The sequence below is a fragment of the Colobus angolensis genome, unplaced genomic scaffold (assembly GCF_000951035.1).
Source record: "Colobus angolensis palliatus isolate OR3802 unplaced genomic scaffold, Cang.pa_1.0 Scaffold1, whole genome shotgun sequence".
Classification (NCBI taxonomy): domain Eukaryota; kingdom Metazoa; phylum Chordata; class Mammalia; order Primates; family Cercopithecidae; genus Colobus; species Colobus angolensis.
The window spans coordinates 1337680-1362015 of NW_012110918.1; the positions used below are offsets into that span (position 1 = coordinate 1337680).

Consider the following 24336-nt stretch of genomic DNA (forward strand, 5'->3'; position numbering starts at 1 on the left):
AAAAAAATATATATATATATATAGTTACATCCATAAAACAGGATATCATGAAACAATGAAAATAATATTTTCAAATAATTTCAAATGACATTGGAATATTCTTAGTATAATACTTTAAAAAGCAAGAGATTGAATTGTTTAATTACTATGCTCTTAGGCAGCTAAGTTAGTATGGCTATTTTACATATACATTAAATTATTACTATTATAGCTGGGTGGTGGTAGGAATCGGGACTTTTACACCTTTCTCCACTTCTTTATTTTCTAAAATATTCTCTATTTCAAGGAAGGTTATTTTTAAAATAGCTGAATAGGTTTCTAAAATAATGGTCCAATTTAGATACCAAAGTTTTAATCAATCTTCTGAAAATTACCCATTATCATCACTTAGTAATGTTCTTTAATTTTTCAAAAGTTCATATTTTATGGGCTTTGTTTCAATTCGGTTTGAAAAGATTTTAAAAGGCCACAAAAAAAGCTTTCACTTTGCAAATGTCAATCCTTTACTCTCTTGGATTCTGTATTGGAAGCATTTTGACCTTGTGGAGATATTTCATGTTTCTCTTAACTCAAAATCATTGAAGATATCATCTGGGTCTAAATTGCTGCTGACAGAAACTCAGGTAGGATCTGGACTTAGGAATTCTTTTATAACCTTAACATTGTAAGTGCTACTGAAACAACACAGACCCATATAGAATGTTACATTGAGATTATTTATTATTCTGGTGTTACTGTCCTCTCCTCTTTGAACCTCAATTTTATACCCAACGAGAGAAAATGAACTTCTAAACCTCTGAATTATTGACTGGGTTTTAAACTGCTGGCAAATATTTTAAATTTCATATTTATTTAAACACGATAAAAACATCAAACCTTTAAAAAGATATAGTGAGAAGAGTTCAAGTAACTGGCAGAATGACACAACAGACTAACAACAGACTTAGCAGCTTGTTAGTTTTAATTCAAACTCTTACAGTAAAAACTCAAATTTTAAAAATTTGTGTAGAAAAATTCAAACTATGTCTGAATAAAGATTAATGCTGTGTTTTCAACTTATTAAGTGATATGAAGGAAATCAAAACACTAAAATAACATATAAATGAGTATTTGAATACAAGGATGTATCATATCCTACCTAAAGTATTTATAATGAGTTGAAATCAAATGCAGATAAATCAATAACAGTTTATTCACATGTCCAGGCACAGAGGCTATTCTTGAATTTCTCCGTAGATTATCATTCTTGTTGTTTTTTTCTTTTTGAGATGGAGTCTCGCTCTGTTGCCCAGGCTGGAACACAGTGGCACAATCTCAGCTCACTGCAAGCTCCGCCTCCCGGGTTCACACCATTCTCCTGCCTCAGCCTCCTGAGTAGCTGGGACTACAGGCGCCCGCCACCATACCTGGCTAATTTTTTGTATTTTTTAGTAGAGACAGGGTTTCACCGTGTTAGCCAGGATGGTCTCGATCTCCTGACCTCATGATCTGCCTGCCTCAATTATCATTCTTTTATTCACTCACTTAACATTTAATGAGTGCTTACTTTGTGTAAGGCACCATGAAAGCTCCTGGGGCATTAGAAACAAATATTTCCTGCTTTCAGGGAATTCAGAGTCCAGGTCTTCACTGCATTTGGAAATGCTAAACTCCTTTGACTATTTATGTAAAAATATCAATCAATTGGAAATAGAAATTACTCTTGATGTGAGCACAGCATTTAGATTTCACCACATGGACTCTGAGGTTGGTGAAATCCACTAACTGGACAAAAACTGAACTCATCATACTAAACACCATGCTATGTAAAAGAGAGTCTTCCCTTTCCCCAGACTCTCCTTTTATGTCAACAAGTCCCTCCATTCTGGTTCATCTCAGTACCTCCATCCATGTCAGCTAAAAGTACTGTCCTTAAACCTCCTCTCTACCTTCTGGGATCCCCTGTGTTCTCACTTCAATCCAGGAGCATTCCATTCTTCCAGATACAGGATGCCCATGCTCCCTCCTCTACCTGTAGAACTCCAATTCTATAGGAACAAATTCCCTTACATCTTCTTCCTTTCCAAGGCATTCCACTGTTCCGCTGGAAGCCTGTTTCGCTTTTCTTGAAATTCCTCACCTAAGCAGATTACTCTGATTCTTTACTAAGAATACAGATGCTACAAGGTCTTTTCAAGTCTTGTCAGAGAGCTTCTCTATATCTTTACCAATCTTTGTCTTCCTTCTTTCCCTGGTGAAGGTCATGCCTCCTGTCACTCATTCATGTAATACATACCCGAAGGGTACCTGCCCCGAGCTGGGTTTTCTAGGCACTGGTGGTACAGAAGTAAACAAGCTCAACAAGGTCCTGCTAACAGAGCTTATGTTCTAGTGGGTGGGAGGAAATAAACAAGCGAACAAATAAAAGGATGATTTCAGGTAATGCTATGAGCTATGAAGACAATGGGACAAAAATAGGTGGCATAGGTAGGCTAGACTTTGGATGAAAATGTAAGGGAAGGATGCTCTGAGGAGTGTAGAATGACAACAAGGAGGTTGGCCATTGAAAAAATAATGTGGAGACGTATTCTGGCAGAGGATGACAGCAGCTGCAAAGACCTGGAGGCAGGGGAGAGTGTTGCACATTCTGGGAAAAGACAAATGGACCCTTGCAGCCTTGTAGCCATGGGCCGAGGTGGGCCTGTGCTGGGTCTGTGCTGGGGATGCCATTCCCACCTGCACCACCTCACAGATCACAAGCCATCCATGATCTCTGATTCTTCACATCATTAAGCTGTTCCTCTCCATTAGTCCCTTCATATGTACTGCAAAATGCTCAACACATGTTCAGCCCCCAAATATATTCTCTTTCACTCCTGCTGCTCTTTGGAACTGCATCTTCCTTTCAGCATCATATTTTCCCAAACAACAGAAAGTTCCCTCACTTCCACTCTCAGACTTATCTTTTGTAACCCTGTTTCTGGGCACATGTTCATTTTCAGCACACTGTCTAAGATCATCAATGACTTCGTGGTTTCACATCCAGTGACCTTCCTTCAACCCCCATCCTTCCTGAGTTTGGGTCACATTCTTGACAATCCCCCTTTCCAAATAGTCTTTTCCTCTATTTCCATAAAAATGCATTCTTCTCATGTCCCTTCTACCTTCGTGACCCTTCTTTGACTGTTTCCTCCCTGACCTCTCAGAGTTGTACCCCGAAGTTCTTCCTTCACAGTTGCCCTCGCTCTCCCTCCCTCCCCCTCCTCTTTCCCCCTTGCTTTAACAGTCCCACTCACTCGCAAGGCCACAGGCCGGGCATTCTCTGTGGGTGATTCCCACAGCTGTTTGTCTCCAATCTTGCCTGCTCTTGGGATATCCAGAAGCATTCTGTCAACAGCAAGGGAAAGTGGAGTGTCACTTCAAACTCCACATGTTCTTAACTCAGTTCAGCTTCCTCCTCCTCCGACCAGAAACTTCTACATTCCTGATTGATTTATATTTAACCAGCCTAATCAGTGCTATCTCTATGATGATTTTCAAACATCCCCTTTGTCCCCTTGCTACTGCCGATACTCTCACTGCCTTCTCATGCACATCTACTGTGCCCCCAAGGACCTCCTGCCTGGATTAATCCAGTCCTTGTCAGCTCCTGCGGCTGCTACCGTACCTTGCCAACACCAAGAGGATGATGTTCCTAATAATCACTGGAATCTTGACACTTCATTTCCCCAAAACCTTCAGCAACTCCTCACTGTTTACCCAAATGAAGCAAAAACGCTTATCACAGCTTTAGAGACTTTCGATGATCCGAAGCTATCTCAGCTTGGTCACTAGCTCTCCCCTTGATCAACCTCTATGTCACGGAAACAGTTTTGTTTGCTCTTGCTTTCCTTACTCTTTTAACTTAGAATGCCACTCAACATATCTACTCGTTAAAATCCTACTTATGTTACTTATGTCTCATTCAAATGACATCTCTCCCAATTAATTTTCCCTGATTCCCTCAGCAGAAAATGATTTTCCCTATAGTCACACTGTCTTGCATTCTAGTCATCTGCATAGTGTACTTGCAGTATTTTTCTTGCAGTCACTATTATTTTATCTATTTGAGGACAGTGGCCTGCTCCCTCATGTTTTATATACCCACAGTGCCTGGGATAATGCCTTTCTGGGATATAAAACTTCAGGTTTCTAATACTAATTTTTAAATAACCTTTACCCTGTAAATTAGTTAGCATCATGTATAAACCTACGTTTGACAAAGTTCATCTCCTATTACAAAGAGGCATTTGGAATGTAAAAATATAATGCAAGAAAATTAAGGCCTAAATTGGATGTGTTATATGTCTGACTTTGGCAAATCCAATTTGCTTAAATCAAGGTGCACAGGTATCTGTGCCATTTAAGAACATTTACTTAGAAATACTTTGAACTGCTAAAAGAGTCGACTGAAGCCAAGGTGAGGTGTGTGTAAGAGTTAACAGAAAAGGTAAGTGGCAACACCACTTTCACTTTCACTTTCTATCAGTCTCTCTTTTATCTGCTGTTGTCGAAGTCTGAGATTATACCATATAAGAATATTTCCTGGCCCGGTGCGCTGGCTCATGCCTGTAATCCCAGCACCTTGGGAGGTCAAGGTGGGTGGACTGCCCAAGGTCAGGAGTTTGAGACCATCCTGGCCAACATGGTGAAACCCCATCTCTACTAAAAATACAAAAATTAGCCAGACGTGATGGCGGGTGCCTATAATCCCAGTTATTCAGGAGGCTGAGGCAGGAGAACGCTTGAACCCGGGTGGTAGAAGTTGCAGTGAGCCAAGATCATGCCACTGTACTCCAGCCTGGGTGACACAGTGAAACTTTGTCTCAAAAAAAAAACCAAAAAATTTCCCTAATTCCTGACCTGTATATTTTAGCATCAAGACATTATTATTTTATCCTGCTGTGAGGGAGTTATCACTAACATCCACTTAGCCTGAACATGTCCTGAGTGGCCCAACCTATTGGTCTTGTAATCTTCTTCCTTTCAGCAAAGAGGAATTCCATCTGCCCACTGGCTTGGGAAAATAGCCTTGGTGCTGCCCGTGACTGCTCCACGCCACTCCCCATGCCCAGCATATCCCATGAAGCAACAGTGAATGCTGTCAGCTCTACCTACAGAACATATCCCAAATCTGATCAGGTTTTACAACTTCACTGCTACTGGCTAAACCCAACCCTCTATTACCTTTCCTCTATATTTTTGCAACAGCGTTTTAACCGGTCTCTCTACTTCCTCCTTTGCCGTCAATTCAGTCTATTCTCAGCACAGCAGATGATGACATCCCATTCAAGCGTGAGTCAAATCATGTCACTCCCATGCTCAAAATCTGCCAAGCTCCCCTACTCAGAGAGAGTCAAAGCAAAGCCCTCTCACTGGCCTACTCAGACCTACCTGACCTGGACCCACGCCCTCAGGTTTCTTTCCCCCTTCTTCTCAGTCATCATTTCCAGACACACCACTTCCCTGCTGTTCCCCCAAGAAGTCAGGCTCACTCCTGCCTATTTATAGTCCTTTTTCCTATTTATTTCTGGGTTCAGAGCTATGCTGTCAAGGGCCATATCTGCTGAAATCTGACTTTCAAATGAATTAAGGTACAATAAAGCAAGTACCTTAGGATCTTAGTCTATGTAAAATCAATGAAGTAATGGCTAGTATGGTATTGCATACTCTTTAAAGGCTCAACACCATTTGAAGATAAAGAAGGATAGGTTGAAAGAAATTAAACAAAATTAGATGATTCTTAAGTTACCCTTTTCAAGTTTTTCATTCCCAAGATAAAGACTGGTCTTAGGAAACTACAGAGGCAATTTTGGAAATAGCAATTCACATTTAGTACCTGAATAAAATAGTTATACTTTTTCTGAACATCAAAAGAAAGAATATTTGAGATTGTACCTTGAATATAAGTCTAATCAAAATGTTTATAAACAGTATATTGACATTTATTCCAATAATAAATAATTCTAAAATACTTTTCTTATTTCCACTGAAATATCAACCTGGGAAAATAAGTCATCATTTATGTGACACTGTTATAAAAAAACTGTAAAATCTAGAAAAGCTTATTAGACAACCAAGGGAAGATCTGAAACTTAGTCTCCATCTAGGAAAATTTAGGGATACAGCCCCAGTATTTCTAATCAAAATAATATTTCACAATATTATAATATCACTTTATTGCAATGTGTATTAATTACTATGGAATAGGATATTCCATATAATCCCTTCCATGAAAGTCAAGGGAAAAGTTAGGAAATTCCCTAGATTATTTTACTGGTATTTAGACATAGGAGCAAGATACTTAAATTCCTCGATTGAAGAGTTTATACATTTAAAGAGCAATGCTATGTCTACCACCTTTTGGAGATTAAATATAAGGGTGGTGGCAGTGGATTTTAAACATGGGTTTCAACTGTCTATTAAAAAACCAGTCAAATATCTTACCTTTTCCAGTGTCATCTCTGTCTCAGCGGCATGAGTCTTTTTCAGCTCTATTTTCATCTTTTCTGATTCAGCCTTCAGTTTGTTGACAACAATCTCGTGTTCCCTTGTAGCCCTTTGCTTTTCCTCTTCACGAAGAAGACCAAGCTCTACCAGCTGCTGTTTCCGCTGTGAGTTCACATTGATCAGTTCTTCTCTCAACTTGTGAACCTGGGCCTCCATGTCGGCAATAACCTTGTTTTAAAACATGGAAAAATGGGCAGAGGATATGAATAGGAAGTCACAAAAGAAGAACCAATGGGCAAAGGCCAATAAATGAAATATAAACATATGGAATAGAAAGCTTAGATTGCACTCCATCCTTCCTTCCCTCCCTCTTTCCCTCTCCCTTTCTCCCTTCCCATCCTTTCCCTTCCTTCTCTCCCTTTCCCTCTCCCTTTCTCCCTTCCCTTCCTTCCTTCCTTCTTCCCTTTCCTTCCCTCTCTCCCTCCCTCCCTTCCTTCCTTCCCTCTCTCCCTTCCCTTCCTTCCTTCCCTTTCCTTTCCTCTCTCCCTTCCCTTCCCTTTCCTTCCTTCCTTCTCTTCCCTCTCTCCCTTCCTTTCCCTTCCCTCTCTCCCTTCCCTTTCCTTCCTTCCTTCCTTCCTTCCTTCCCTCCCTCCCTCCTCCTCCCTCCCTTCCTTCCTCTCTCCCTCCCTTCCTCCCTCCCTCCTCTACTTCCTTCATTCCATACTCCCATGTCATTCCTTCCTAGCTCAGAGGCAAATACCACCTGGAACATTTTACTATACATTTGGATCTATAAACAACATATTGTTTAGTTTTACTTGTTTCTAATATCTGTGTAAATGGAATATTACATGTATTTTTCTGAAACTTGCTTTTTCAAATATTCAACATCACCATGTTCCTGAAATTCGTCCATTGTTTCCTATTGGATTTTTGCTTTTTATTGATTGATTTCTGCTTTTATTTTTATGTCCTTATTCCTACTTTCCTAAGGTTTATTTTGTATTCCTTCTTCTAACTTCTTATTTTGGATACTTAACTCATTTATTTTTATCATTTCTTCTTTTCTGATTTATAAATGTAAGACTGCAAATGTCTCTCTGACTATTGATTTAGTTCCATCTCTTTGGTTTAGATATGTGGTATTTTCATTATCGTTTAGTTCAAAATATTTTTTTAACTTCTATTATGATTTTTTTATTTGACTTATGAACCATTTAGAAGTATGTTTCTTAATTCCCAAGCATACGGGACATATTAGTTTTCCAGGGTTGCCATAACAAAGTAGCACAAACTAGATGGCTTAAAAGAACAGAATTGTATTCTTTCCTAGTTCTGGAGGCTAGAAGTCTTAAAATCAAGGTGTTGGCAGAGTTGGTTCCTTCTGGAAACTCTGAAGGAGAAGCTGTTCCATGCCTGTCTCCTAGCTTCTGGTATTTTCTGACAATCCTTACTGTGCCTTGGTGTGTAAATGCATCATTCCAGTCAGTGCCGTTGTCTTCAGATGGATTTGTTCTCTCTGGATGTCTGTGTCTCTGTGGTGCTCTGTTTTATAAGGACACTGGTCATACTGGATTTAGGGCCCACCTTAATCCAGCATCACCTAATTTTTAACTTGATTACATCTGCAAAGATCCTGTTTCTGGCCAGGCACAGTGACTCACGTCTGTAATCCCACCACTTTGGGAGGCCGAGGTGGGTAGATCACAAGGTCAGGAGTTCAAGACCAGCCTGGCCAAGATATGAAACCCTGTCTGTACTGAAAATGCAAAAATTAGCTGGGCATGGTGGTGGGCACCTGTAATCCCAGCTGCTCGGGAGGCAGAGGCACAGAATTGCTTGAACCTGGGAGGTGGAGGTTGCAGTTAGCTGAAATCGCACCACTGCACTCCAGCCTGGGCGACAGAGCAAGACTCTGCCTCAAAATAAAAATTAAAAATAAAAATAAAAATCCTATTTCCGGTTCTGTGTAGACAGGAAATTTTGAGGGGGACACCATTCAACTCAGGAAATGGACTTCAATGGTTATTGTTTTGTCATTCACTTTTAATTGCATCGTGGCCAAAGAATGTAGTCTATCTCCCATTAATTCTTTGCAAATTTTGAGAATGTTTGATGGCAAGTTAGGTAGCCAGCTTTTTAAAAGCTTCATGTATGATTACTAAGAAATGTGTATTCTGTATTTTCTAGTTTTCAGTTCTATATTCTATATATGCCCATCATGTCAAGTTTGTTACATTGTTGAAATCTTCTATTACTTACTTATTGCCACTAACACATTAGTCAGCAATGCAACATTTTCCAAAACACAATGATAAATGTTTCATTTCATGCCTGATGTAGCTTCAACAAGCACTGCATAAACCAACATTTCCTTGACTGGAAACCAGAAAGATAAAAAAGTGACAGGAATCCAAATGTCACATTATGATGCTGGGAATAAGAATACAAAGCTAAATGATGAGAAGTTGCTTTGGTCAAAATATCTACAAGAATTATTTCATTTTCAATATAAATATTATATTCATCCTATTTCTAATTTTAACAATTTTGTGATTTCTACATGATAATAATTGCTATAATTTTGAGTGTTTACTTTGCACCAGGCATCTTATACAGATTATTTTAATCTTTGTAACAACCCAGTATGATAGATATTAATATACAAAGTTTTTCCTTATTTTGGATAGTGTTCAGTATACATTAGCTCAACTATTAACCCTGTGGCCTCTCTACACTAGACTGGAAAGGACATCTAGAACAAAAACATTTATGTTAGAGGAAAGAAAACCTGAGCCTTCGAGGCTGGAGGTGATAGGATGTTCCGTTTTTGTCCAGCCTCTCTAAGAAAAGCTTACTTGGACTAGTCGCAAAGGAACGTGTAAGAGGACTTCACATAAAAGGCTGATCCTTATAAGCCTGAAGTGGAAAAATTAGTCATTTTTTCTTCAGGAAATCTCTGAAATATTTTAACACTTATTTGTTTCTCTGTTTCATAGATTGATATCTATATATCCACAATCAGCTGTAGATCAGTTGTCCATGAAAACAGTCTTTTACCTTTTGTTCTTTGTTTTATAATGATTCCTTTGAACCCAAGAGAAGAGATAGTCAATGCAATCAGATTCTGAAACAGGGGATACATCTTCTAAAAGCAGATAGACTTTAGCAGTGACAACAGTTATGTTTTTGGGAGGCAGAACATTAAAAAAAAAAAAAAAGCCCAGGGATATCAACATGGCAGACAAGGATGGGTTGCTGGCTCCCTTCCCCAAAATCAATCCTGGAGAAAGCACAGGAAGCATGAATCTGAGATACTAATGATTATAACAATAATAAACATAACAAAAGCAAATTCTGAGAAGCTCCTGGGTGAAATAACAATAGTCCCAAACTGGAGAATATACCTGTGCAAAAGGGAAGGGGGTGCAGCCTGGGGAGGAAAGTAATAGAAAACTGCTGTAAGAAGGTGGGTTGCAGGAATGCTTTACTTTCTGCTCTTGTCTCTCTCTTTTGTTACCAGGTAAAATCATATCTGTTCCATTACCATGCTGGGAGCAAGAACTCAACGTGATGTTGACATCAGTCGTCAATACCAAGGAAAGTAAAGCCTTCCTTGGGTGAGGAATTGAAGAAAACAGGCGCAGACTTCTGTGAACTTCCTGGGAATTCCCCCTTCCATACCCTTCCCTCCAAATGCCCAGGACTAATGACTGAGTCATTAGACACTTATTTCTAGGATCTTAGGTAAATTCCCGAGCAGCAGGTTTTCCTGATGAAGTAACTGTGAAAGGCAGTGGTACAGCAATGAAGGGCTCTGTCTTGGGGTTCATAATCTCCTCCTTCCATAAGCTCATCCAACAGTTCAGGGACTAAGGGTGGGCCTTCTGCTCTTTCCCAGTCAGGATATCTGATAGTCCCAGGGGAAAATGGGCTCCCTGGCCAAAGTAAATAAACCTGAGGAGCAAAACTACTACCAAAAAGAGACACCTAAATAACATATATTATCTGAAGCAGTATAATTGGAACAGATGAAACAAGAATTTTTTAAGTGCATAATAGGCTGGGTGTGTTGGCTTATGCCTGTAATTGCAGCACTTTGAGAGGCCAAGGCAGGTGGATTGCTTGAGCCTAGGAGTTCAAAACCAGCCTTGGCAATATAGTGAAGCTCCTTCTCTACAGATAATACAAAAATTAGTTAGGTGTGGTGGGGTGTGCCTGTAGTCCCAGCTACTCAGGAGGCTGAGGAGAGAGGATGAGTTGAGCCCAGGAGGGTGCAGTGAACCACTCCAGCCTGGGTGACAGAAGGAGATCTTACCTCCAAAAAAAGTCCATAAGAAACACACAAATAGTAACATATATACTTAATATACTGAAAAGTGTAATGGAAGAAGTTACAGACATGAAGCTGCAATTAATAAGTCATAAAAGAAGGAAAAAGTGAAAATGATAGGAAAAAGAGCAAGTTAGCTAGAGCCAAAGAATAGAATTGTGCATTGGAAGGATGGTAAGACTGAAGAACTCCCTTGGAGGCAGCAGAGAAAGATAATAATACAGAAAACGTAAAAGAAAAGCTAGTATTTGTGGAGGACAGAAGAAGCGACAACATCTAAATAATGGAGTCCGAGAAAAATAGATATGGTAAGATTTTATCCAAGTTCAGGCTGATTTGAAAGTCTGCTTTTTATCATATACTGTATCATCTCAAAGTATTAAGAATTTCTCATAAAGAGTACATATTTATTGTACTTTATTAATTTGTTATTATGCATTTCTATCCCCCAATTTTCTACAAAGTTAACATCCAAAAGCCATAAGGCCATAATGTCTGTTTTTGAAAATTAAAAACTACAGACATTTTTATAGATTTGGGACCACAAGTGCAGTTTTGTTACTTGGGTATATTGTATAGTGGGAAAATCTGGGCTTTTAACATAACCACCAACCAAATATTATACATTGTGCCCACTAGGACAATTTTTTTAAATGAGGAAAAATGTTAGTTTTCCAAAAGCACTGAGACCATCCCAAATTGAATTTCAATCTCTGTCAATGTACATAAAAGTGTTTTATGTACCCATCTTTAACTTAATTCCCATTTATTAGCATATTTGTCACATTTAGTGGCTCCCTGGTATTTCATCCTTCCAGTCCAGGCATATCACAGAGATATTGTGGGTTTGGTTCCTGACCACCTCAATAAAGCAAATATTGCAGTGAAGTGAATATTGCAATGAAGCAAATATCTCAATGAAGCAAATATCTCAATAAAGTGAGTCACATAAATTAGTTGGTTTCCCAGTGCATATAAAAGTTATAGACTCTTCAGGAGTGTCCAAGGGAGAGAACACAGTCATGGGTTCTTAGTTTCTGTTTCTGGTTGGGCCAGTAAAGCCCCTTCCTCATCCCTCTTTTCTGCTTATCACTAGAGACAGAAACTTAAAAACCATGGCTTCTGGCTGCTAAAAGCCTAAAGCAAAACAAAACAGAACAACAACAACAAAATAAGGTGGGTTGGACAAGCTTGCAGTTTATTTAGTGAGCATGATGTCTAAAAAACAATGTGCATTCCTTCATTTAAAATACTTTATTGCTAAGAAGTGTTAACAATCATCGAAGTCATTCTTAAGTCCTAATCTTTTTGCTGGTGGAGAGTCTTGTCTTGATATTGATGGCTCGCTAACTGACCATGGTGGTGGTTGTTGGAGGCTAGGCGACTGTGCCAATTTCTTAAAATAAGACAAAAATGAAGTTTGCCATGTTGATTGATTTCCATTCACAAAAGATTTCTCTGTAGCATGCAAAGCTGTTTTGTGGCATTTTATCCACAGTAGAACTTTCTTCTAAATGGAAGTGAATCCTCTCAAACCTGCTACTGCTTTATCAACTAAGTTTATCTAATATTCTAAATCTTGTATTGTCAGGTCAACAGTGTTCCCAGCATCTTCACCAGATCATCTCAATACTTTCATTGATCACCCATAAGAAACAGCTCCTCATCCATTCAAGATTGATCTTGAAACTGCAGCAGATGACTTGAAATTACAGCAATTCAGTCACATTTTCAGGCACCATTTCTAGTTATAGATCGCTTGCTATTTCCATCACACCTGCAGTGACTTCCACTGAAGTCTTTTTTTTTTTTGAGACGGAGTCTCGCTCTGTCGCCCGGGCTAGAGTGCAGTGGCCGGATCTCAGCTCACTGCAAGCTGAGCCTCCTGGGTTTATGCCATTCTCCTGCCTCAGCCTCCGGAGTAGCTGGGACTACAGGCGCCCGCCACCTCGCCCGGCTAGTTTTTTGTATTTTTTAGTAGAGACGGGGTTTCACCGTGTTAGCCAGGATGGTCTCGATCTCCTGACCTCGTGATCCGCCCATCTCGGCCTCCCAAAGTGCTGGGATTACAGACTTGAGCCACCGCGCCCGGCCTCCACTGAAGTCTTGAACCCCTCAACGTCATCCATGAGGGTTGGAATCAACTTCTTCCAAATCCTGTTAATACTGATATTTTGACCCCCTCCCATGAATCACAAATGTTCTTAATGGCATCTGGAATGGTGAGTCTTTTCCGGAAAGTTTTCAATTTACTTTGCCCAGATCCATCAGAGAAATTACTATCTATAGCAGTTATAACCTTATGAAATATATTTCTTACATAACAAGACTTCAAAGTTAAAATGACTCCTTGATCCACGGACAACAGAATGGATGTTGCGTTAGCAGGCATGAAAATGACATTCATTTCCTTGTACATCTCCATCAGAGCTCTTGGGCGACCAGGTGCATTGTCAATGCATAGTAATTACTGGAAGAAATCTTTTTTTCTAAGCGGTAGGTCTTAAGAGTAGGCTTACAATATTCAGTAAACTGGTCTCTAAACAGATGTGCTGTCATCTAGGCTCTTATTTCATTTAGAAAGCACTGGCATATTAGATTTAGCATCATTCTTAAAGGCCCTAGGATTTTCAAAATGATAAATGAGTACTGGCTTCAACTTAAAGTCACCAGCTGCATTAGCTCCTAACAAGACAGACAGCCTATCCTTTGAAGTTTTGAAGCCAGGCACTGACTTCTCCTCTGTAGCTATGAAAGTCCTAGATGGCATCTTCTTCTAAAAGAAGGCTCTTTGGCTACACTGAAAATCTGTTGTTTAATATAGCTACTTCCATCAATGATCTTAGCTAGATCTTCTGAATAGTTAGATGCAACTTCTACATTAGCACTTACTGCTTCACCTTGCACTTCTATGCTATGGAAATGACGTCTTTCCTTAAACCTCATAAACCAACTTCTGCTAGCTCCAGACTTTTCTTCCACAGCCTCCTCACCTCACTCAGCCTTCAAAGAATTGAAGAGAACTAAGGCCTTTCTTTGAATGAGGCTTTGGCTTAAGGGAATAATGTGGCTGGCTTGATCTTCTATTTAGATGTCGAAAACTTGCTCTGTATCAGCAATAATGCTGTTTTTTTTTTTTTTCTTATCATTCATGTGTTCACTAGAGTAGCAGTTTTAGTTATTTAATTTCATTCAAGGACTTTTCCTTTGCATTCACAACTTGGCTAATTATTTGGCACAAGACAACTTTCAACCTGTCTTGGCTTTCAACATGCCTTCCTTTCTAAGTGCAATCATTTCTAGCTTTTGATTTTAAGTGAGAGATGTGTGACTCTTCTTTTCATTTGAATATTGAGAGGTCAGTGTAGGGTCAATTGGCTTAATTCAATATTATTATGTGGCAGAAAATGGGGAGGCCCAAAAAGAGAAAGAGAGTTAAGTCAAAGTACAGGAATACCTTTGTAATGTTTTTTCCTAGTTGCTTTACAGAAACACTGAATCCATTTCCAGTGTGAACAACAGTGTATGTTTTGGTAACTGAGAGGAAAACATTTTTAATTGCCAGCAATAGGCAGTATGCAATGACTTCAGTTCAATAGTGATGTTCAAATAGAAAAATTATACTGAAAAATGCATTGGCTGGGCGCAGTGGTTCACACCTGTAATCCCAGCACTTTGGGAGACTGAGGAGGGTGGATCATGAGAGGTCAGGAGACTGGGACCATCCTGGCTAACATTGTGAAAACCCGTCTCTACTAAAAATACAAAAATTAGCTGGGCATGGTGGTGCATACCTGTAATCCCAGCTACTGAGAAGGCTGAGGTAGGAGAATCATTTGAACCAGAGAGTCGGAGGTTGCAGTGAGCCTAGATCATGCCACTGCACTCCAGCCTGGCGACAGAGTGAGACTCTGTTTCAAGAAAACAAATAAACAAATAAAAAACATTAATGATTTATGGAAAAAATAGAAAATTAAATGAAAGAACTTAACGCATAAGATCTATATGCAGAAAAATATGAAACTGTGAAGAAAGATGATATAGTTTGAATGTTTGTCCCTGAAAATCTCAGGTTAAAATGTGATCTAAAATGTTGAAGGTGGGGCCTGGTGGGAGGTGTTTGGGCCATGGGGGTGGATCCCTCATTAATGGCTTGGTGCCATCCTCGTGGTAATGAGGAAAGAGTTCTCTGTTTATGCAAGAGTCAGTTGTTTAAAGGAGTCTGGCATCTTCTCCTCACAATCTTTTGTTTCCTCTCTCGTCATATGACGTGCCTGCTCTTCCTTCACTTTCTGCCATGAGTGGAAGCTTCCTGAGGCCCTCACCAGAAGCAGAGGCCGATGCCATGCTTATACAGTCTGCAGCACCATGAGGCAAATAAACTTCTAGCAATGACCTGATACTAAAGCTCATATGGGAAGCCAAAAGACCTGGAATAACCAACATAATACTGAAGAAAAGAACAAAGTTGGAGGATTCAAATTATCTGATTTCAAAACTTACAATAAAGCTCTATTAATCAAGACAGTAACAACATGGTATTGTCAAAAAAAAGAACAGATAGATAGATTAATGAAACAGAATAGAGGGCCCAGTAATAGATCCACAAAAATAGAATCAACAGATCTTTGACAATGAAGCAAAGGCAATTAAATAGAAAAGAATTTTTCAACAAATGGTGCTGTAACAATTTAAATATCCAAATGCAAAAAAAAAAAAAATCTAGACATAAAGTTTATATCTCACACATTTCACAAAAACTCAAAATGTATCATAAACCAAAATGTAAAACACAAAACGTTAAAACTTATAGAAGAAAACAAAGGAAAAAATCTGCTGGACCTTGGATATGACAATGTGTTTTTAGATACAACACTAACATAATCCATGAAGGAAAAATATTGTTAAGTTGGACAGTATTAAAATTTTGAACACTTCTGCTCTGTGAAAGACACAGTTAAAAGAATGAAAAGATAAGCCACAGACTGGGAAAAAATATTTGCAAAGCATATATGTTGATAAAGAACTTGTATCAAAAATATACAACAAACTTAATTCGAACTACAGGGAAAACAGACAAATCCATTCTCGTAGGAGATTTCATCATTCATGAAAAATGTATTAACTATTTATGGAATAAATAGAATATTAAATGAAAGAACTTAACATATAAAATCTATATGTGGAAAGTTATGAAACTGTGAAGCAAGTTTATATTTATATGTATATATAAATACAAGTGTCAACACACTGCAAGAAATTGGTGGTATCAGACATTTTTGACAACACTGCAATTAAGTGAGAAACCAATGACAAAATAACACAAATAAAAGCAAAAATAATTCCCCATATACTTTGTGGATATAACAAGTTATTTTAAAGAGATGACAACTTATCTTAGATACAAATAAAAGAAAAACAAAGACAAAAAAAAAAAACACAAAATATTCTACACCACCCACCCCCAACACACATACACAACAAACATTTCGGTTTTCTCAATTTATATAGTTTAAAATCACCTATGTCTTAACAGATTGTTGTAGCTATTATTGTGATCGATTTGTCTTTGGGGTTTTCTACTAGAGTTATGAGTGAATTGCATACCACACATAGAGTAAGAGAGTATTAATCGTTTGTCCATATACTTAATTAAAGTACGTTAAACCAGGGGTTTCATGCCTTTAAAAGTTTCCTTTTGCACATTATTTTTTTTCCTTCAGTTTGAAGAAACACCCTTTAGCATTTCTTGCAAGATGGGTCTGGTGGTGGTGAATTCTCTCAGCTTTTGTCTGTGAACAACTTTAACTCTTCTTCACATTTGGATGACATGACAATTTTCCTGGATACAATATTCTTAGGTGACAGTTTTTTGTTTTTTCCTGAGCACTTTGAAACTATCATTCCCCTCCCTCCTGGCCTGTATGGTTTCCATTGAGAAGCCTGTTGCCAAATGAATTGGAGCTCCTTTATGTTATTTGCTTTTTGAGATGAAGTCTCACTCTGTCACCCAGGCTGGAGTGCAATGGCACAATTTCGGCTCACTGCAACCTCCACCACTAGGGTGCAAGCAATCCTCCCACCTCAGCCTCCCAAGTAGCTGAAACTACAGGCTCAGGCCACTGCGCCTGGCTAATTTTTGTATTTTTATAGAGATGGGGTTTCACCATGTTGCCCAGACTGGTCTCAAACTCCTGGACTCAAGTGATCTGCCTGTTTTGGTCTCTCAAAGTGCTGGGATTACAGACATGAGCCACCGTGCCCAGCCTGTTATTTACTTCTTATTTCTCACTGCTTTTAGGATCTTCTCTTTGCCTTGACCTTTAAGAGTTTGATTAAATGCCTTGGAGTAGTCTCATTTGGGTTGCATCTGCTTGGTGTTCTAAGACCTTCATGTTCATGGATATTTATATCTTTCTCAGGAAAGTTTTCTGTTATTATTTCTTTGAATAATCTTTCTACCCCTTGTTCTTGGTCAGCTCCCTCTTCAATGCCAATAACAATACTTAGATTTGGTCTTTTGAGGTAACTTTCTGTACCTTCATTCCTTTTCATTTTTTCTTTTTTCTCCTCTGACTGTGTATTTTCAAACAGCCAGGCTTCAAGCTTACTGATTATTTTCTCTGCTTATTCTATTGAGAGCCTGTATAGAATTTTTCAGTTCAGCAAATGTATTTCTCAGTTCCAAGATTTCTGTTTGATTTTTCAAATTATTTCCTTTGTTAAATTTCTCTGATAAGTTTCTGAATTGTTTTCCTGTGTTATCTTGGAGGTCACTGAGTTTCATTAAAACTGCTATTTTAAAAAAACTTTTAAGTTCAGGGGTACATGTGCACATTTATTATAGAAGTAAACTTGTGTCATGGGGATTTGTTGTACAGATTATTCTGTCACCCTCGTATTAAGCCTAGTGCTACCCAGTAGTTATTTTTCCTGATTCTCTCCCTCCTCCCTCCCTCTACCTGCCAACAGGCCCCAGTGTCTGTTGTTCCCCTCTGTGTGTCCATGCAAAACTGCTATTTTGAATTGCCGGACAGAGAGCTCACAAACTGCCCTTTTGTTCAAGTCAGTCACTGGATTTTTGCTTTGTCCTTTTGGTACCGTTTGCTATTGTTTCTTGTGGGTATATGTCTATATCTTTGCATTGAAAGATTATTTATACAGTTTTCTCTGTCCAGATCATTTGGGTTTTGATTGAATACACTTGCTTAGTGAATCTTCATTGCTAGGTTTCTCTTCTTTAGCTCCAGATGACACCTTAAACCCAGGTTCGCCTTGGCTCTAGTAAATAGTGGAAACACTGCCTTTCCCAAATAGCGGAAGTCCCAGAGTGATTATCCCAGCAGTGTGGGAAGGCTGGCTAAAGGCTTCTGCCCAGGTTCTGTCCGGGGCACCTGGAAAACATACATCCTACAGACACTCATATCTGGTGTCCTTTGGCTGAAGGTGGGTAGTCCCACCTTCCCTGTTTATCTTTGCCTGTCCTCAGGAGGAGTTCTCCCTTCAGTCATAAAGCTATCCATGGGTTAAGGAAAGGACTGATCTCCTGCCAGGGAACCCAAGAAAGTGGGGAAATTGGCTGACCACCTCAATTTCTCTTTTTCCAGTATAGAAACTGTGAGTTAAGGGGAGATTTTTCATGCAGTTGGTGCCTGGCAGAACGGGGAGAAGGGTACTGCAAATGTGAAAGTCCAATGATCCTACTGTCCGCTCAGTATTTTTCCACTTCTCTATGGCCCCAGGAACTCTCTCATACTCATGCTTGAGCTCTGGGTTGCTGTTGGCGAAGATCTGTATATTTGTTTTTGTTTTTTTGTGTGTCTGTGGGGAAGATAAGTCAGCTTGGTTCTACAAAATGGTCATATTTGTAACTGCAAACAATCCCCATATACTTTGAAATTACAAAACACACATTCATTTATTTATTTATTTAGAGACAGCAGCTAGTCAATGGGAAACTCTCCCTATATAATTTGAAATTAAAAAAAAAAACACTATCTCTCTATTTTTCTATCAGTCATCTATCTATCTATCTATCTATCTAGATATTTAGAAACAGGGTCTTACTCTGCCACCCAGGCTAGAGTGCAGTGGCACACTCATAGTTCACTGTATCCTTGAGCTCCTGGGCTCAAGTGATTCTCCTGCCTCCCTCCTAAAGCAGCTGGGACTACAGGCATGCACCACTATGTCCAGCTAATTTAAATAACTTTTTTTATTTTCTGTAGCGATAGGGTCTTGTTATGTGGTGCAGGCTGGTCTCAAACTCCTGGGCTCAAGTGATCCTCCTGCCTTGGTTGCCCAAAGTGGTGGGATTACAGGTATGAGCCACTGCACCCGGCCACGCATACCCAGGCTGGAGTGCAATGGCGTGATCTCGGCTCACTGCAACCCCTGCCTCCTAGGTTCAAACGATTCTCCTGCCTCAGCCTCTCGAGTAGCTGGGATGACAGCCACCCTACACAGCTAATTTTTGTATTTTCAGTAGAGACAGGGTCTCACGATGTTGCCAGGCTGGTCTCGAACTCCTGACCTCGTGATCCGCCCACCTCGGCCTCCCAAAGTGCTAGGACTCCAGGCATAAGCCACCGCACCCGGCCAGTGTTTCTTCTTTTAATGCATTAATGGAGTAAATTATATTATAGGTTATTTTCAAACGTTACATCAACCTTAGGTTACATTCAATTTTTTCCGTAAGATAATATTACTGGATTCAGTCTGCTAATAATTTGCTAATGATTTTTGAGAGATTGACCTGAGGTGTTTTTTTCTGGACTCTCCTTGGCATATTTTTTAATTGATGTTATGCTAGTCTCATAAATTGAGTTGCTGAATGATGCTACCTTTTCTATCCTCTGAAAGAATCAGTATAAGATGAGCTATTTGTTTCCTAAATATTTAGTGGAACTGGCCAGTAGGGCCATCTGGGCTTGGTATTTTATATCTGGAAAAAATTTTGACTACTATTTTAATTTTTCTGATGGTTATAGGATGATTCACATTTTCCAGTCTTTTACAGAGTCAGTTTTGGTAAATTTTTATAGTTTAGGAATTTTTCCTCTTCATCTAAATTTGATATTTGTTGGCATTTATAAATTTTTATGTCCTTGCATTCTCTACAACTTGGTGATTACATACTTTATTTTTACACATTATTGGACTTGACTTGCTAATAATTTGTATGTGCGTGTTCATGAGTGAGTTGGCCTGGAATTTTTTATTTCTTTTCCTGTATCAGTCATCTTTTGGTATCAATATTATAATCTCTTAAATTGGTTTGAGAGTATTTTTCTCTTTCTCTCTTCTCTGGAAAAGTTTGTAAAAGACTAGAGTGACCTGTCCCATGGGAGATTTTTACAGCGCTCACCTGTAAAATTACATGAACTCAGTGTTTTCTTTGTTGAAAGATTTTTAACTGTTTTTAAAATTTGCTTAATTATATTAGATTATTTCGCTTTCTGTTTCATCTTATGACATTTTATGTATTCCTGGAAATCTGTCCATTTCACCTAGGTTCTCCAATTATTGGCATGATGCTTTTTTAATATCTTATTTTTTAATCTCTGATGATCTGCAATATAGCCTTTTTAGAATTTAATGTTATTAATGTATCTTTTATTGATAACATTACCATAGCTTTATTTTTATTCCCAATATTGTTTATTTGCACTTTGTTCTTTGATCAGTCCTACCAGAAATTGCTTCATTTTTCTAACTTCTTAAGCTGGTTGCCTACCTCATTAACAATTAACCATTTAAAAATAAATGGCAGGTTAAGTGTACCCATTTCTCTCATTTTAGCTTCATCCTTCAAGATTTGAGAAACTGATTTTCATTATCAATTATTTCTAACTATTTTAATTTAAATGTTATGAATTTATTTATGATTAGGAAATAGGTTGACATTGATAAGAATTTATAAGCCACAAAAGTAGATACGGTAAACTATCTTCCACTCACCCCTGACTGTCATCAATAACTACCTCATCCTCACCCAAAATAGTACCAATGTAAAAAGTGCCAAACATATCTTGGGTCTCCTTCCAGAGATCAATTCAAAGTGCTTTTAATTTTACCTTAATTTTATCTTCTGGAAAAAAATTGAATGTAACCTAAGGTTGATGTAACATTTGAAAATAACCTATAATATAATTTACTCCATTAACGCATTAAAAGAAAAAACACTGGCCAGGTGTCGTGGCTTATGCCTGTAGTCCTAGCACTTTGGGAGGCCGAGGCGGGCAGATCACGAGGTCAGGAGCTGAAGACCAGCCTGGCAACATGGTGAAACCCTGTCTCTACTAAAAATACAAAAATTAGCTGGATGGGGTGGCGGGTGCCTGTAATCCCAGCTACTCGAGAGGCTGAGGCAGGAGAATCATTTGAACCCAGGAGGCGGAGGTTGCAGTGAGCTGAGATCATGTCATTGCACTCCAGCCTGGGTGACAGGGTGATACTCCGTCTCAAAAGAAAAGAGAAAACATTATGATTATCTGAATACATAGAAAAACATTTGATAAAATTTAACAACAAAAATTCTTAGCAAAATAGAAATAGAAAAGATCATGTAACCAGATAAAAGGTATTTGCCAAAAGAGTCATCAAATTTCATTCATTCTTTATTGTGAAGTTTTAAAATACCCCTTTTAAACTAGGAAGAAGAAAACAATGTCTACTATCATTACTCATATTCACAAGAGTATGACAAGAACATAAAAACAAAACTGGGTCAAGCATGGTGGCTCACACCTGTAATTCCAGCACTTTGGGAGGCCAAGGTAGGTAGGTGGATCATGAGGTCAGGAGTTTGAGACCAGCCTGGCCAATAGTGAAATCCTGTCTCTATTAAAAACACACACACACACACACACACACACACACACAAAATTAGCTGGGCATGGTGGTAGGTGCCTGTAATCCCAGCTACTTGGGAGGCTGAGGCAGGATTGCACTGAGCCAAGATTGCACCATGGCACTCCAGCCCAGGAGACAGTGCAATACTCCATCTCAAAAACAAAACAAAACAAAACAAACCTATCTTTAATAATAGATGTCATGATGGTATACGTAAAAAATGAAAAGGAATGTACAAATTATTAGAAATAAGAGCTTAGAATGATGTCTGAATAAATGATCAATGTTAAAAAATCAACTGCAATTTTTATACATCAGCAAAAAAATTATAAAACATTTACAACTATGACAACAAATAAAGAATCTTATAAATAAGCCTATCAAAAGATGTGCAAAACCTTAGGGAAAAAAATATAAGGCTTTCTGAAAGACATAAAAGGACGATCTAAATAACTAAGAGATATATCAGGGTGATGAAAGTCTCTTCATCAGTTCTCTGAAGATCAATCTAGGCTGTAAGTCCAATTAAAACTTCAAGAAGAGTTTTCAGGAAACCTGACAAAGTGAATTTAAAAGGTACAGGGACAAACATAGTACCATGACACCCCTAAAAAGAAAAAGGTGGTGTGATATTCCCTACAAGAAATGTGGGTCTAACATAATGTTATCATAATCACCACAGTATAGTCTTATCATAGAGAAGAGAATAAAGTTGACCAATGAAACAGAATTGAGAGCCTAGAAACAGGCTCACTATTGGACAGAGCTGGTATTACAGTGTTGTGGGGATGGGACAAGACAATGTATTCTAAAAATTATGCTGACACAAGAAGTTATTCATATGGGGAAAAATAAAAGCAGGCCCCTTTCTTACACAATAGACAAAAATAAGTTATTTCCATTTTTAGGTCTATATCCAAGAGAAATATAACCCATGTTAACTCAAAAACTTGTAACATGAATGTTCATAGCAGCAATATTCATAACAGCCCCAAAGGAGAAACAACCACAATGTCCATCAACTGATGAACAGACCAATGAAATACAGTATATCCACACGGTGTAATATTATTCAGCAATAAAGAGAAATGCAGAACTAACACATGCTGCAGTATGAATGAACCTTGAAAACATGCTGAGTGAAGGAAGCCAGTCACAACATACTGTGTGATTCCAATATTTTACATGAAATATCTGAAACAGGCACATCTATAGAGATAGATTAGATTAGCAGATTGCCTAGGTCTGGGAGTATTGAGTGGAAATCAAGAGTGACCACTAATGGGTCTGAGTTTTTGGACAGAGGTGATACAGTTAATGGTGATGATGGTTTTGCAATCCTGAAGATACTGAAAACCACTGAATTGTACAGTGTCAACAGGTGAATTATATGGTATGGCAATTATATCTCAATAAAACTTTTTTAAAAAATCAGTTCTTAGTGGATGAGAGACCAAATGTGAGACAAAACTTTTAAAAATATGGGAGATGGCTTTATGACTCAAAGTAAGGAAAGGCATGACTTAAAGGGCACTAACTTGAAAAAATTGATGAATTAGATTGCAATGCAATTAAGAACCTTTGTTCATCAAAGGACACAAGAAAGAGAACAGAAAACTAAATCACAAACTGGAAGGGAACATCTGCAACATACGTAACTTACAAAAGAATATTATCCAGAATGTCTAAAGTATATCAACAAGTACAAGATAAATAACCCAACAGAAAATAAGTAAAACAATACATGACCAGGCACGTCATAAAAGGCAACATTTTAATAGGTAAACATGAAAAGGTGCCCAAATTCATTAGTCATCACAAATGCAAATTAAGGCTATTTTGATATCATTTTACAATCACCATATTTGCAAAAATTAAGAAGTCTGACAATACCAAATGTTGGCAAGAATGTGTATCAATGGGTATTCTTACACATTACTGATTTGGTTGTAATATGATAAAACCTTACTGTAAGTTAAATTGGCACTACCTCGGAAAGTTGGACATGTTCATAAGCTATATCCTAGCAATCTGTCGAGAATCTCTCACACATGAACACCAGGCACATGCCCAAGAATGCAGGCAGCAGCATTTGAAGAACTACATAACTCAACTGGTCCCTCATGGTTGTCACGATTTATCTTGATACAGTGGGGTATTATATACAGCAAAATGAATTAACCAGAGCTGTGCACAACACAATGGGTGAATCTTAAATGTAAGTTACTGAACGAAAAATGCAAATCAGATTATCTACAACATGCAACCATTTTTACAAAGTTCAAGAACAAATAAAAATAAACAATATTTTGTTCAGAGAATATATATATATGTACGATAAAGCCATAAAACATTATTAGGTAACTATTGACACACAATTATGAATAATGGTTACCTCTGGGGCAGAGTGGTCAGGAATATGGGAAAGGAAGGAGCACACAGGTACAGGCAGCAGTTTTAATAATGTTCCAATTCTTGGCCGGGTGTGGTGGCCCACACCTGTAATCCCAGCACTTTGGGAGGCCAAGGCGGGCGGATCACAAGGTTAGGAGATCGAGATCATCCTGGCTAACGCAGTGAAATCCTGTCTCCACTAAAAATACAAAAAATTAGCCAGGCGAGGTGGCGGGCGCCTGTAGTCCCAGCTACTCGGGAGGCTGAGGCAGGAGAATGGTGTGAAC

The 24336-nt window shown here is 38.5% G+C and overlaps 1 protein-coding gene across 2 annotated transcripts in view; it reads right to left on the bottom strand.

Moving 5' to 3' along the window:
- CEP112 (centrosomal protein 112kDa) overlaps positions 1-24336 on the bottom strand; it is a 567477-nt gene that overhangs the window by 203974 nt on the left and 339167 nt on the right. For both annotated transcript variants that reach the window (XM_011944093.1, XM_011944768.1), the window contains one exon: positions 6466-6696. In XM_011944093.1, coding sequence (XP_011799483.1) covers positions 6466-6696 — 231 coding nt within the window. The remainder of the gene's footprint in view (positions 1-6465; positions 6697-24336) is intronic.